We start from the raw sequence: 16532 nt of genomic DNA on the forward strand, positions 1-16532 counted from the left end.
GATTTATCAAAATCTTTAATTTTGAGGGTTAACTGATTCGTGGTATAGTTTGACTGGATCGGCAGGAAAACTATGTTACTGTAGTTCCAGCGGATCGATTGTGGGGAGAAAATGTCATTTGCCCCACCGCCTGCTGCTCTCACCAAACTAACAAAATAGACGACCAAGCCCGACTTTATCAAATGGGAACCATGCGATGCAATTGTAATAGGAAAAGTGTTCGGTAAGAAAGTATTTTCTGAATTAATTATGCGGGGTCAGTTAGAACATCATTATCTTATTTATCCAATATTGAGCCTAAGGAAGTACAAACAATATCAAAAATTTTTATAGTTGACTTATTTGATTAAATTTTAGTCTTGATATCCGAATCCCTTCAAGCTTGTACATAAATACATATCTGGCTGGAATGTACAACTGAATGCATTTATTTTTCAATTAAACCTTCTGCTTCGTTGAACAATGCTGCTACTATTTATTCCATGATTTTACAGGAAACGTGAAATTTTTTAGTATACATACATATTTTTTATTTTTTTGGTAACTAATAAAATTCATGCGACGCCAGCCCCCTCAATCACCACAAGCCGCTGCTGTTTGTAAAGTTGTCTGTGGAAGAGTCAAAACCAAGATAATAAATAATTACTATCATCATGAGGATGGATTCTTAATCTTGAGTGCTATGGTCTATACGCATTTCCTACGGCTTGACCGGTTACGCCCAAATTTGTGACTTGAAATAGAGAACCTGCCGCAGGCTGAGAATTTAGCTCAATTTCGCTCAACCCAACGTTTGCCGAGGTAACGTACAACGTGGACAAATTTGGACCTGCAAATGCACCCGAGGTAATGTTACTAGTGGGGAAATTAACTGAGCGAATCTTCTGCCCTGTTACGGGGTTAATATGGATCATCTGTGTTGGATGAAATGCATTTATTACATAGAACCTTAAACGACAGTTTCTGTACAGCAAGCTATTTTTTTATGTTTCGCACCTTTGACCCACCCCAACACCCCACGATCAAGTTCCCATTAGCATCAATCGTCATTCCATCAGGATCACCGTTTTCTCCCATGGCTGCAAAGTCGTAAAGCGGTCTCCGATTTGCTGTTAAAAAAATCAAGTCTCTAAAACCAGAAAGGAATGCCTAAAAGAAAATCTATCTTCCACCCGTCTCAAAAATCCTTCATGATAACATTAGCAAATCAAGTTGATTACTTATATTTCCAGTTGCGATGTCATAGTCAAATACGTCCACTCTCCTCGTCGGCGTGTCAATGTAGTACATGAGCGTGTTGGCGCTGTTCCAGGCAATCCCATTGGAAATTGTTATACCCGCCACCATCCGGGAAACCTCGCCTTGCGTAATTCGGTAAAGGGCTCCAGTCGGTTGACCAGTTTCGGATGACGTTCCTGCAAATTTTTTGAGTTGACAAAACCTCACAAAACGTACACCTAACACGCTACATTTCACTATATTTTATCGTTATCGGTGAAGAAAAAAACATAACTATTCAACTTAGAAACACCCTCCGAAAATGTATTAAAATTCACTAAATTACGTAAAGAATTAGCAAAATTTTTATGGGAAAAAAACATCACGTAGCCTATTCCCATTTTTGGCTCATCTGCAGTTTTTCATATTTTTAAAAGTATTTTTTGACCCATATTTTTTACATGCCTGCAAACAGTCGTCCCATACTGTCACACTTGCCATCATTCCACCTTGCTTGAGGATATTCTGGTTCCACGGATGCGAACGTAGTGAGGGAAGTGGGTTCTGGAGAAATTCCATCCCACACCATGAACTGGAGGTCGTGACCATTGGAAATAACAAATCGATTATTCTCCCCTTCCACCGGGATTACTAGGGAAACCCCCCATGCGCCACCTAACATATGTATTGAGAAAAATTAAAGACCAGCATTTTTAATTTAAAAATGTACCTACATACATATTTACATACCTATATTGACTTTGGTGTTCTGCCCGGTTGCAGGATTGTATCGGTGGACAGCGTTCCTTCCGATGTCGACGTAGTAAAGGTCTCCAGTGGAAGCTCGCCAATGGGGTCCTTCTCCTAGAATGTTAGTATTAACGGTTTGAACGTATGGAGTACTCATTTCTATGATGATGATTATCCCAGATGTGAATTATGTATGTAGTGTCGCTTTAACTGCTTTGCATTCCTTTTATATAAGGTTTGGTTTCAATGTTAATATCCTATGGGTATGTATTCACGAAGGCAGACACGTTAAAATTTTAGCAGTAATTTTAATTTACAATGCAATGCAAATATACAGACATATTTATATTTCCATTTCCCCTGTTTATCTGGCGTAAATGTATGAGGTCCCTAAGTAAAAATAATACGGAAGTTTGGATGGCTCATATATTTATTTATGCATTGCTCACACACATGATTAAATACCTCCAATTTAACGTGGTCTTACATACATACAATGTGTAGCATATTAATTTGGTGAGAAGCATATATCATTGTTTTGTATTTGTACATACCAGGTACACTTTGGCACAATCATGTAAATGACGCCCACCTTATTTACTTGTGAGTTACAAGTAAATGGCATTAACTGTCTGGCTGGTTCAATGGCACAACATATTTGTTTATGTATCTGCACCGTTCACCTGTTTGCTAAGTTGCAGATGATATTTAACACTTACACATATTTAATCAGGTTGCCCTAATGTGTCCGCAGTTCAAAAAGGTCATGGGCTCGTCTATTTACCTATGTAAGCTTACACCCATTGTTGGACTATAAAATTGCAATGGGTAGAAAACGTTAGATTTCCAACGACTGGATGGATTTTGGGGTGACTAAATCCATGCATTCGCTTTAATTTGTTGGTTTATTTGTACAACTGCTTATCTGTCACGAAACTGATTACTGATAAGTGCAGCCTTTTATCTTCTGTAATCCCACCCGTGTCGGCTATTATGTAAACGTTGCAATGATTTATATATTAGGTCCACAAACACAAGTTTTCGAATTTTGAAACTTTTGATGACATCACAAAGTTTGTATTCATAGGGAAATTCAAGCGTCAAATTGAGGTTGAGGTCTAATTTTGTGCACGAGGCCTTTTCATGTTTTGAAAAATTCTTTCCCAAATGTATGCAGGGGGAGTGGTTTATTATAATTCAAAAGTAGCCATGCCATCTTGAGCATTGCCTCAAAACATCAATTTATATTTTTTTTAAAATAAATTTGGTGAAATCGATGCGACGTGAATTTTTACATTTTTCCCGGTTTTGCACCTGGTCTTAAGATAAGATTTTCTGGATTTTAAACCTTTCGACAAGGCGAAGAACACAATAAAAGTGAAATATGTATGTAAGTTGCATCCACGACTTGTGTTTAGTTTTCGCGACTTGATTTAGGAAAAAGTTTGAGCTCGATACGCAGAATTAAATACGCTAATAGTATTCTATACGGTCAGACCCCTTGATACATGATTTCGTTATAAGAAGGTCAAACGGAAGCTGGGCATTCCGAGTCTTGTCACATTGGCTGGTGTACTATAAAATTAAGAATAATAATTGTCAGGAGCGCTATACATAATTATGCAAATGTGTTCAATAATACCGCCCACCTCACCTCTTGACCCAAGCAGGTTGTGAATAATCTAACAACCACAAACGCAGTCCAGGTCCAATCTATATTACCCATCTTGTATGTATGTATGTATTGGTGGGGTGACGATCCTGCCATTGTTAGACAGGACCGTCAGCTGCGCAAGCACCAAAGGCTTATTGCAGTCTCCCCGTATGCACCGCTTTACTGTGCTAAATCATGATATTACCCATCTTGGTAGTAAATAATTTACAGTGATTCCAATTCTGCATACCATGAATCTAGATGAAAAATGCTGACTTTAACTGCCTCGAACATATCGCAATGATGTTGTTAAAAGCAGTTGTCTTTTAATTTGTTTTTGACTTCGGTTGCAAAAAAAAACGACACCCGCTACCACCAACCTGCATATTTTGCGTCAGATAATAGAAAGCGGAATGTATGTGTGTGTGTATGCAGTGCCGTCTGCATCTGTGCATGCGACAAGTGGATGGTGTCAAGGCCAAATTAAGCATATCTATATGTACTTATGTTCGTGCTACTCTACATACTTAAATACAAACTTATTTCGTTATAAATGACGTGTCGTGTACTGAATACTGCATACTTTAATTTATTGGGGTGTCGCAAATCATCAATTTGCACTGCTTTTCACATCAAGACACATCTAACAACTACGTTACTAAATGTGTAAATGTTATCACTGTACTTTCCCAACTTGAAGTATTGGTGAAAATGAATGAGTCAATGAATGGGGTAATATGCGCGAGGGTGAATTGCGATGCTGAAGAGTGGAGAAAAAAAATCCAATATTTAATTATTTAAAACTGCAGCTATCGTCTGACTAGGTATACTTTTTATATACTTCTTTTCCCCACCCATTTGGTAATCTTTGGAGGCTAATAAAAAATTCGCAAATGGGTTTTGCAGAAAATTTTTTGCACTTTGCCATCATAAGACACCATTATGTATTCAAAAAGTTAAATTAGAACTCATATTTCAACTAACATGAAAAAAGGATACCTAGTGAGTTAATTATTTATTGACCAGTATACGTATACATAAGTCACCCTACACAGTTTTCGATCACCTTTCAAGTCAGTAGAAGCATATTTAATGTAAATGTCCAAGCTTAAGTACATGTCGGACCGAGGTGCTACGAGTTATCAGGAGATAAGTTAAGTTAAGATAAGCATCACGGCCGTCACAAAGCTGATATGGAAAAATATAAAACTGTCATCTCAGTCTTCCTGTATGTGTAACTAAGTACCACGAATTGAGTCTTATCATAGCTAATTCATTGAATGAATTCAGATCAACTGCTTAAGTGGAACGCACCCAATCAAAGAATATTTATGTAAGACAAATAAAGTAATGATTTTGTATTCGGAGCAGTTCTCACCGCCCGGCATTGTTTATACAAAATCGCGATCCATAACGAATCATACGTGTTCAAAAACATAAATTTCATTCATTGTCATATCATTCTGATTTCTGAGTGACGATTTTCCATTCATTTTGTATCAAAATCGTTTCATTTCGTATTATTTTGTATGAGTATGCCCCATGTATGTATTAAGTATGTGTATGATGTTAGAAAATGGAAGGAATGGCAAATATCATTCACTCTCAAAGGTGTTAAATGATAGCTTTTTCATTCATAGTCATTCACATTTCACAAATATCATATTCATTCACTATCATTCACAATCAGAATAGCTCTTATGAATGATATTGAACAGGTATGTAACCAAGTACAAAATATTTACTTTTTGATATCAGAAAAATTTATAATGTTTTGCGCAAGAATAATTGTGATAATGTTTCATGGAAAGTCTCAGCATGGTTTTTCTGTTTGGGTTAATCAAATGGGGAATTAATTAGGGAGAATTCTGAAATACAGAACTATGTTTTCACACGCAACCAATAATTGTTCTGACAATCAGTACTCTAATGATTGATAATCTCTTGCTGTCAATTTGATACATATGTTCATATGAAGTTCATTGATGTGATTAGACAATAGCAAAATTCATACATATGATAGCGGCATAAATATCGCTCAATTCTAAATGTTTCCAACTTCGCAAAATCATTTGATTATCCATTCCACACAGAAGACAGACATTTTCATTAATGATGGAATTCATAAAATTACAAGTTTTACCATTGTGAACACAGTTAGATGCTGAAAACTATAAATGCATAATCACGGTGGAATTAAAAAGATGATGAACATTAATTTGAACTCTGTGGGTTGAAGTTAATTATCAACTGGAAGTAATAAATACTCGACAACTTCGTTCTTCAATAACCATGTTTCCATGTTAATTTTTTTTTATTTTTCTGTTTCTGTGATAGTCTTGGTTGCAGTGAGTGAAGCCGACTTCGCCTCTCAACCAATATGTATGGATGTTACTAACGGACTTACACTGGCTGTGACTTTAAAGTACCTAGTCTCACCGTATGGCGATACTAGGTATTAAAAGTGTAGCAATTTGCCTCAACCAAATTTCACCAAATATCATTTCATTTTACCTCACAAATTTATTTACTTACATAGCTATGAACATGTACATATGTGTATACATAAAAATATTTATGTGCATAATACCATAAATTTAAATACTATAATCTTTCAACTCAGCAATGAATCTATTCAAACACCATGTGGCTTTCATCATTTACGACTATGTGCACATTAAAAATTTGTCCTATTGTATCATTCTCCTTAATCTCTTCGTCCCTAGTGTACCACAAATTATCCACTTTATAATGCAATATTATATTTAAAAGCCTCGTGCAGGAATCTATTCATGTTAGGAACTGAATTACGAATGTGCTTGAATTATGTATGTATGATAATAGAATTTTTTACTCCCGAGGATTCTAACACGAACACATGGAACGTGTTCAGTTTACCGTAGATATAAATATCAGAAGTCCCATTATTCTGTAAATCATAACTCAACGCGGAGGAGAGCGTGAACAGTTCCGTCATGAATTTCGCATCCGCCAAAGCCTTATTGGTTCTTGCTTTGGCAGTCATCCTTTGCAAGACCTACCTGTAAGTTTTTTTGCATGATGTGTTTATTAAGTACTAATCTGTTAACTGTACATGTGTATTTATATAGTGTTTCAAAAACTTGTTAAATTTTACACCCAGTTTTAAAGCATGTTTCCGCTATTAAGGTTTTTTAAATTGCTGAGTGACAAAGCTATCCAATTTTTGAAATACGGCTCAAATAAAATGATTTGATACATGATTTTCCCCATAATTCATCATGTTTTTTTCTCATTTTCTCAGTGCTCTCACTCATAATAAGGCCAAGGCACGTCTAATGTTGTCCGGGATACGGGTCGCTGGGAAGTGTAGCGACAAAAGGAACCCAGATTGTACAAGCCTACAGGGAATCAAGGCAACCACAATAAAGGGATTACAAGCTATCAGGAAACGTTCCAAATGTCCAATTCTGGTAACGGGTGGAACCGAGGTAATTTGAAAAATACAAGTTAAACTTTAACCCTTTACTTTAACCCGATGACAATTGTCGTGTTGTTAGAAATGCCTTTTTTCGTGTGGACGACAAACGTCGTTCAGGAAAATAATGTGCCTTTTATCAGAGGTCATTAACTTTCACAATTTTTCCTCTTTGGCATAAAATCCGTTCTCATTCAGGGATTTCTCCGGCACCAAAATGTTATAATGTGCCAGAATTACTACATTTTCTCATATGTAATCGTACTCCTTAAATAAATAGTTAATGAACTGGATATCAAGTGATTTTTTTAATGTTTTAGGCAGGCCACGTAAACCGGACTAAAAGGTCACACTGGAACGGATATAAGGCCGACATCAAGCCAAATTCTTGCATAAGTTCCTTTATCCAAAAAAGTTTTAAACGCATAGGAAATCGAAGTGATGATGGAGCTCCGCAATATCGTTCTCCTGGAAATCATATTTTCGCCCGGGAGGAAAACCAGTGGGACATTTTGTATTAAAAGTAATTTTTTTTTACAAAATTCTTCTCCATGAACCCACGAACCTACGTCGGCTAATCTTTTCAACTTTGAGTTTGTGTAGAACGAAAATTAATTCCAAAATCTTAATCTATGTCAAATCCAAATTTAAAAAATGTCACGAATGGTAGGAGTTTGTGACAAAGGATGAATTAATAAATATTATCATCAAGTTTATTTATGTAGTGGTTAACCATTTTTGTTATTACGGGAATTTATGTATAATTTAAGTACGTACATTCAAATATTTACATAAGCTGACATGCAATGTTCATCTGTAGTGAAACACGCATGTCTGAAAGTTCTTTGTTAATCTTGGCCAGAATATTTGTTACATTAAACAGACATTTCATCAACTTCCTGCTCCTTGTGTGCTTACATATGTATGTGGTAGGCGTTATCATTATCCGTGACATGCGTTACTCCGCCACTATATGACATAGGCAATTTTGGAGATATAAGGGAGTTTATTGCCAATTCAGAGATATGTTCAAGGTATTTCAATATTGGTCAGGTATGAGTGCAGGCCTTGGCGAATTATATTTTTCCGGCGGAAAATTAAGTCAAAATTCAAAGTAGGGGGCTTGTGTTTTATGCCCCTGCTAAATAAACTAATGTGGTAAATACCGAGCTAACTCTAGCTACATACATGGGCATGGTGCAACCAACTCAGAGGTTTATTAGTAAAATTTCACTAATAAAACAACAGAGTTAAATTGTAAAACTTAGATTTTCCAAACTTTCGGAATTTCGAAAACTAGCATTTTTTACATGTCAAGTAAGTAATTCTGAACGGATGGAGACCGGCGAAAACGAGACATCTGGAATTTTATAAATAATTCCCTGAATCTCATTCAGCATACTTTGCGTGTTAGAAATTCTGCCAAGCTGCTAACCCAGCCTCTCAAACCACTACTTCTCGTATGAATGTCAATCCGTGTGCGCCATAAAACCCGTAATTTTCGAAATTTCGAAACCCATTTTGAATATGTTGTTTTTACCAACAAGAGAGACGTCAAGTTCGTCAACCAGCTCTATAGCGTCCATAGCGGGGTGGTGAGGCGCAAAAACGGTATAAAAATGGGGATGCATTTCTCGCGCCATGTATGTACTCTCACTCCAAACTAACTCGAGCGGTGAGTTACACTCTTAGAAACTGGGTAATAGCCGTTATTACCGAGCGACCGGAGATGGCATGTATCACCAAAATGGTGATGCATCTATCACCAAGCTCTATCACCATGCCTGGTGATCTCCACCACCACCGTATCATGGTAACAGTTTTGCAACAGCGCCATCTGTGACGGTTAGTTCGTCCTACTCCATTCACGGAACTCAAATTCAGCAGCTGAGTGCAAAGCAAGGAATAATGGCAAAATTACTTCGTGTCTCGAATTTTGTTAGAGGAAAAGAATTAATTTTATGCCTAAGTAGTTATGTTGAATTTATTCTGACAGGTGAGGCTCATACACTATTATATTTATTACATTATAACAGGTATAATTTTACAAATTAATTTCTAATTCGTGAGAAATTTAAATTGGACGAATGTGCCGAAATTCGTATAGATTACGAACAAGGAGCAGATATAGACGAAGAAGTATTTCCGGCGCTGTTGGATCAAGTCACTACCCCCAACATTATTTTTAGGATTCGAGGAGAGTTATCTACAGATAACATTACTCCTTCCCGTAATGCCAGCATTAATTATTAAAAAAATTATTTTATTTATGAGGACAATATCACGTTTATGAAAATTTATTTGATCTATATTTTGATGCCCATATAGGTGACCCGTCGGCTGTAATATCTCGTCAAAGGAGAACAAACGGGTCTTCATCTGAGATAGAGGTGGACAATTATAAACAAGTAATAGTTTTTATAATTTGATTGTCTTCTTCTGAAAGTCGAAAGTAATTTGTACATAATTTTTTATTTACAATAGGTATTGCAGACTCTGATCGATTTTAGCCCAGAACTGACGGAATTGGTCACCGATTGTTCATCAAGAAAATTGGTCGATAGCAGTGGATCGTCTGTGTTAATTAAAGAATTCGCGGCCAAGCTGGTTGAATTGAAAGGGTAGGCAAGAATAAATAAATTAGTTTGTTGATTGTAAGTAAGTAGAAATAATTTTGGAATTTTTATTAATATTAGACTGTCTCCTACATCTCATGACCAGAAAAAATTGGCCATTGCAATTGTTGCTGTGATCCCACAATGGCGATTTATTTGACAATATCAACCGAGCTGGATTGATTAAAGCAAGGCTCCGCAAACTCCACAAAAATTTGAAAACTAGTACTACAGCAACCACAACAAAACGGGTATTAGCCGACTCCGGTGGTCCAAATCCGAAGTTTGGTAATCCAAGAATCGACGATGAATTTTGTGACGACACAATACAGAATAAAATTGACGAATTGAATGGATTGTGTCGGAAGGACGGAAAGACGGGGATAATGAGATTAATGGCGGACACATTGTCACACCGAAATCACCTGAGAATTTCCAACAACGTCTCAATAATAAAATTGTACCGTAAGTTTACCGAGTGTGAATATTTGGTAAGTAAAAATAATACACTGGAAAACTTGTCTAAATTGAAGCCAAACTCAGTGTAAATCCGATCATACTAACCACAAGTATGTTTTTCACAAAACTCAACATTTTGAATTATTGTCACAAAAAACACGGTAATACCTAAATTCTTAATAGCATTTTTTAATAATTTTTAAATTTTATAATGTAAGGGCATCATATAATTATTATTTTATTTTATAGCCTGATGAAGCTTAAATAAATTGCGAAACGCGTCGCGAGTTTATCACGATTTGGTTGGAATTGTTTTCTTCATATATCAAGTGTTTTGTTGTAAAAAAATGTAATTCTTACTATTTGAAATTTATATACTTAGCTCCAATATGAATTGTAATTAATGTTTCAAAAATCTTCGTCAGAATTTCGTGATATCTGGCCATATTTTGCTGCTAAACTTCTCGACCACATAAAACTGCTAAAATCTACTCCAGCGTTATAAAAGTTCCTCGTTGACGTATCTGGTTATTTTATTTAACTTAACTTTTACTTATTTATTATTTTTTAGACCTGTCCTTTAATTATTATTTAATTTTTGCCTTGCAGAGAGGTGTGATATTTGAATAGCTGTACTATTTGCGTTGCTACAATTAATTCCCCCAGCCCCTCAAGGGAAAGGACGTGGAAGTCGAGCGAGAATCGAAGACGCCAGAGACCTCCTAGTATCATTTTATAATGTAATGAAGTATACCGGCAAATGTAATGTATTCAATATATTAAAAAACATTTCCATATTAACTGATGTATATTTATATAGACTGGAACACCATTTCAATCTATTTTGGACACGTGGTAGATCGATAAATCTCAACCCAATTTAGTGTGCATTGGCGACAACCCGTCGAAACTCTCCTCGTTCTTCATCGTTTGCGACGGAAGTATTCTTCCCATCGACTCCAAAAACTATTCGGAAGCTATCAACACCCTCTTCAAATGTCATTATGTTCTGGGAACCGAATATGAAAAAAATCTTATCGGTGTTTGGAAATTTGTCCAGGTCTACATATATAAATTAGACGTCGACACTTCAATTTTACCTCGAAAAGCAAAGGAAGTGTATGGCCAACGTAGTGGTTATTTATATAATAAATAATTACGATGTTTTCTTGCCCGGTATGTAGTCAGTTCCTAGTTAGTACTACTGAACATAGAAAACATGTTAAATTTGTACCCCGGATACGCAATTATTCACAACGAACCAGATTTGGTATAGAAATTATAATTATAGATGTAATTATGTTCAATGTTACGAGCTGGGTCTCATATTTCCAAAATTTGGGTTAATTACAGAATTTGTTGTGCTTATATTTAACTTCTATGTAATTACTTAGTCGTAATGTGGGGATTGCATGTGCACCAGATGTAAGTTGTGAACTTAATTGTTGTGTAGGCTGCTGTTTTTTTTATTTATGCTATTCTGTATATGGTGAGTTGTATGTTTCAAATGCTCTGCATGATTAGAAAGTTGCGTGTTCTTACTGCTTTTGAATTTTAGAATGCAATTTTATTTATTATGAGCTGGATTATGCTGAAGTAAATAGGGGTCGATTAGTGAAGGCAAGAAACCAGTGCAATTTATTAATACCTTTCTAATGATTATAGCTACATTGGGTGACTACATTGTGTTATGTGTTTATGGATAATATACGAATAAGGACAATTAGTTACCAGGTCCGTCTGGGCAGACGAACCACTCTACGAGTGGACCCATGTCCCCCATCACAAGAGGCACCAGCGTCTTCTCCTCTGCTGGGAAGAAGTCAGCACACTCCCACCACCGAGTGAAAATGGCCTGAGTAATCCTGCATGGATCCTGCAAGACCACAATAGGATATCATTAATGAAATTTAAGTAATTAGTTGTTTGTATTAGCGAAACTGTTATTGCGTGTGCAAATTGTTATAATTGTATGATTCTCATTACCTCAAAAATTGAATCCACGTGGAGACAGCTTCCCCGTGGGTGGATCTGTTCTTCAGCATCCCACACAGCGTACGTGTTATCTAGGATAAATATTGCATTTATATGTATATGGAATTTTATGTGAGTTTAGTAAATACGTGACTTACTCCGATGCACGCAGCCAATACAGGTTGCCATCTCGCCAAGTCCAAGCGTCACCGCCGGATATGGCATCGTTACTGCGTAACTGTGAAAACAAACGATTGTAACCTTTTCCTATTCTTAATTAGAATCTTCAAAAATTGAAATTCTTAACATTACCTTCCAGTGATTATGATGACCAATAGGGAGAGTAGTTTTGCCATGTTTTTCTTGAATAGATAAGAGGGTTGTCTGTTGTGCTGCAAGAATAATAATTAACTAGTGATGGTTGCCTCACGCTTTTATATTTGCAACTCATATACTTGATGTGCTGTATTTCTTTTTGCTGTGCAAGCATGGAATGATCAAGTTTTAATCTATGTACGAGTCAGCTTTTATCTTACATCTTACATCTTACATCTTACATCATGCACGTCCTGGTCGATTTACACAGCTGGCATTATCAGTGCTGCTCCAGCAGGGCAGTTGTTGTCAACTTTTATATGTATATTAACTTGCTAGATCAGCAGGGTAGTTTTAGAGTAATGTATTCTTATATACATACATATTTACACTATGGAGCGTCCTAATTAAATTTAATTATGGTGTGATTATTCATTGTTGAGAGAGTTGAGCACTTTCTGTTGATGACTTAGTCTAAGGCCTACAGGCAGCAGTTCTTTAAATGTCGTTGGAGTACATTGCACAAACTCCGCAATTGTAGCAGGAGAATACTCTTGTATTGACTAATTACTAGACTCACTGCTTGTAGTTCCATAGTTGGTGGCACGGACCGACGAAACCGAGCATATTGCTCATAAATGAACCGCTCACACCATATATTAGTGTTGTACCGTGGGCACCGGTACCGAAGATCCCAGAGAGGGTCGCTGGCGAAAGAAGAATTCATAATGCACTTTACTGTTATATCTACGATTATGTTAGTATACAAGGAGAGTGTCATTATCGTATTTAAACTTATCTCATACTTATTCAGTGAGCACTGCAAGCAAAATGATTAGACAACTTACTGTTGATACTGTAGAATCCCTCGAGTTTATGTAGCACATAAACTGCAGTAGTTTTTATTATTGTCTTTCACTTTCACTCACAAGAGCAGGAGAACTTGCTGATTAATTGTTTCTCTGTCCACATTGGAGTCAGTCAGTTTCATACATTTTTTTAAAATGCACATCTAGCTGTAATCGCTAATGGCACTGCTGGCGTTTTTCGTCGAGTAATTTTTCTAATTTTAATAGTTCACCAAAAGTCACTGGCATTTTGTCTAACACACAATTTAAACACGATGACACTTCACTAATCTGATCGATGACTAACATCACAGCTTGCGACTCCATGGATCGTGGCACTCCTGACCAGAAGCGACCATACTGGTCTAAAATAAAATCCTTTAACCAGTTGTACTTACTTGTGTTTGGCTTTTGTTGCCTTAAATCCCACAATGGGTCTACGAGCCATATAGGCCTATTTATGTACACCAATTCGTCGTCCTCGTCTATAATTTCCATGCTGGAATCACTGAACGCCGAATTGATCTGTGTTACACTGACTTACGTCTTTTAGGATACGCATAATGCGTCACAATCTCAGCTATTTTGTCCTCGCACTTTGTAGTAATTTGAGGCAAATCGGCCTTTGTTACCACTATCACTTTATTTTCTGGTGGCACTGTAAGTTCTGTTGTGCCTTTGCACTTATGCCTATTAAACACTAAGGTTGATTTGTAATTTTGCATACACCTCGTGCACACATATTTATAGTCAATTGTGATCTGAATTTTCTTATGTTTCCTCTGAAAATGACGTTGTTGTGCTATCCTGCTTCCGTAGAACTTTTGTCCACAAGGCTTAGACCTAATTTGTATTCCCGTCTCTTGACTATCTTGATTACTCTCCTGCGTAATTGGTGCACTTTCTTTTAAAGCCGTTTTTAATTTTTTCACTACACTTTTGGATGTTTTACAGTTTTGAGCAGGTGCAAACTGACTAACTAGTTGTAGTAAATCTATTACTTGATGTACTAGTGCACTTTCCAATTCAACTTTCACCATTTCTAACGTATTTTTACACTCAATTTAACTCAGAGACCAAAGTCTCTGTAAATTGCACGAAATTTTGCTGTGTCAGCTTTTCCATCATTGCAAAAGTACTGGAAGATGCTACAGGGCTATTCGCATCTTATAGTGCAGGCCGCATAACGCCTTACTTTAATCATTTGCCGCAGTGTAGTATGCTTCGTTTTCATGTCCAGCCATAATTTCTATTATGTATACATATATGTGCCTATGCGGATTTATTGATCAGCAAAATTCTGTCTATTAATGTATGTTATGCAGTGCAAGCGGTAAATAGTGTGTACGTCTATCTGTAGGTCTGCCTACACCACGGCCAATTCGTACTTTGTTCTCACATTGATTAAGTTAATGACAACTCGCCATACGATAAACTCTCATGATATTTGTGTGGTTTGTATATATGTATCTACTCCCAACCACGACAGTAGGGTGTCAGTCGGCTGCTATGCAGCAGTGTTTATTGTGCTTAAAATGTATACAAAACTGTGATTTTGTTAGAAAAGCGTGTTTACATTAATTATTAATAAGTTGTGAACAACTTGTATTTATTTGTGTCTAGTGCATAATTCATTTGTAAACTTATGAATTAAAACCGGAAGGGTGAAGTGTCAGCAGTAATGCTGAACCCTACCATAATAAAGTCAGTCTTTGGTTGCAACTCACTTGGGTCGGTCGTGTTATTACTTTCTCCTCAACCTTCCCTCAAGCTGGAAGTTGTCCTTCTTTTGTCGGTAAAGGTTTAAAAGCGATAAGGCATGGGAATTAATGCTTAATTGGGCACCCAGACGGAGAAAGTAATTAAAAAGCTATTAAATCCAAAGGCTAAAATAAATTGGACAAAATTTGTTGAGATGAAGACACAAGATAAGGTAAAATTGTCGAGACAACTAAACTCGTAGACACGCACCGCTACCCAAGCATATGCCATATTAAAAAACTGAGCAAAACATATCTGTATGTATTTGTATGTATTTGTATATCTCTGTACGTATGTGCAGAGATACTTATGTTGAAAGGATAAAGGCATCAGCTCACCTTAAGCCCTATTGTGAATGGGCAATAAATATTTTTAAACAATGAGAAGAATAAAATTAGTACAATCGATATAGTCCAATTAATGGAATTCTGGTTTCTTCTTTTTGTCAGACGTTGCAACCTTACATGGGTCAGCAAACTTAAATATATTTTTCATAAAAACATAACTGAGGAAACTAAGGATAAGTCACAGAAAATAAGTAGGCCATCGTTGAGCGCAATTAATAACAACCAAATTTTTCTAAATATAACCAGTCAAACAAAAAAAAATCCGAATACGTTCATGTCACCTACGCTTAAGTAACCGGTGCTGATCTGCTGGGCGGGTCAATTCTGTTCGAAAAAGTTGTGGGATCTTACACTTTTCGAGAAATCAATACTTTGCACATTCCTTTGCCCCTTACGAATATTCTCATGGGATGGACATTCTGTTGTGCTGCCCTACATAACAAAATGCTTACCTCTATTTATCGTCCTCGTCCCACTAAATGGGGAATCCGTTAAAATTAAGGCCTGTTGGACGGCGCATTTAACGTTGAAAATCCAACTTTACGTAGATTTGGTAAATGTAGGGAGGTAATGAGCGATAAAACAAAGTAATGATGCCATAAAATTCATCCTTTCTCTATCACTCACTCTGCAGCTGGGTAAGACGAGGAAAAGCATTAAACTCTGTACCTCCAATCTCGATATCGCTGTGGGTGCATATTATTTATGCAAAAAAAACTTTTAAAATTTAAATGGAGCTTTCTTACTCGATTACTATTTAATTACTATTTATTTCAAATGAACGCACAATATGCAAAATTCCGTACATAATTCCGTAATTCCGTATTCCGTAATTCCATTTTTGATTCAAAGAAAGAGAAATAAGGAAATATTTTCTTTAAGTATTTGAACATTTTTCCTCATTATTTGGTGGTATTAAGATTTTTTTTGCGGTTGAGATGTTTTAGTTTTGTTCGTGGTAAGAAATGCACATATACATTTTTTATATAAAAATGTGATGATATTTCAAAGAACCCAGAAAATTCCTTAGTTTAACTAAATTTTCATGATTCATAAGTACATTCAAGTCTAATATTTGCAAACCTGGCGACGAATTACTTCGTCCAGCTTAAATTAAAGATACACTATACATAT

General features: G+C 36.3%; 3 protein-coding genes across 3 annotated transcripts; 1 reads left to right on the plus strand and 2 right to left on the minus strand.

The window, feature by feature from the left end:
• Positions 1-257: 257 nt before the first annotated feature.
• On the minus strand, positions 258-2177 carry LOC110854926 (regucalcin). Its single transcript, XM_022103355.2, has 5 exons — positions 1969-2177; positions 1684-1893; positions 1221-1415; positions 997-1109; positions 258-914 (listed from the first exon to the last, which is right to left on the minus strand). Exons 1-5 carry the CDS (start codon positions 2123-2125, stop codon positions 681-683), a joined length of 909 nt encoding a protein of 302 aa, XP_021959047.1. The 5' UTR covers positions 2126-2177; the 3' UTR covers positions 258-680.
• Positions 2178-6564: 4387 nt separating this feature from the next.
• Positions 6565-7795, plus strand: LOC118436973. Its single transcript, XM_035855694.1, has 3 exons — positions 6565-6665; positions 6906-7092; positions 7400-7795. Exons 1-3 carry the CDS (start codon positions 6598-6600, stop codon positions 7598-7600), a joined length of 456 nt encoding a protein of 151 aa, XP_035711587.1. The 5' UTR covers positions 6565-6597; the 3' UTR covers positions 7601-7795.
• A 4081-nt stretch (positions 7796-11876) lies between these two features.
• LOC118436989 lies at positions 11877-12759 on the minus strand. The gene is made up of 4 exons (XM_035855718.1): positions 12440-12759; positions 12286-12365; positions 12140-12219; positions 11877-12029 (listed from the first exon to the last, which is right to left on the minus strand). Exons 1-4 carry the CDS (start codon positions 12481-12483, stop codon positions 11877-11879), a joined length of 357 nt encoding a protein of 118 aa, XP_035711611.1. The 5' UTR covers positions 12484-12759.
• Between the last annotated feature and the right edge of the window lie 3773 nt (positions 12760-16532).

Source organism: Folsomia candida, unplaced genomic scaffold (genome assembly GCF_002217175.1).
Source record: "Folsomia candida strain VU population unplaced genomic scaffold, ASM221717v1 Fcan01_Sc011, whole genome shotgun sequence".
NCBI lineage: Eukaryota > Metazoa > Arthropoda > Collembola > Entomobryomorpha > Isotomidae > Folsomia > Folsomia candida.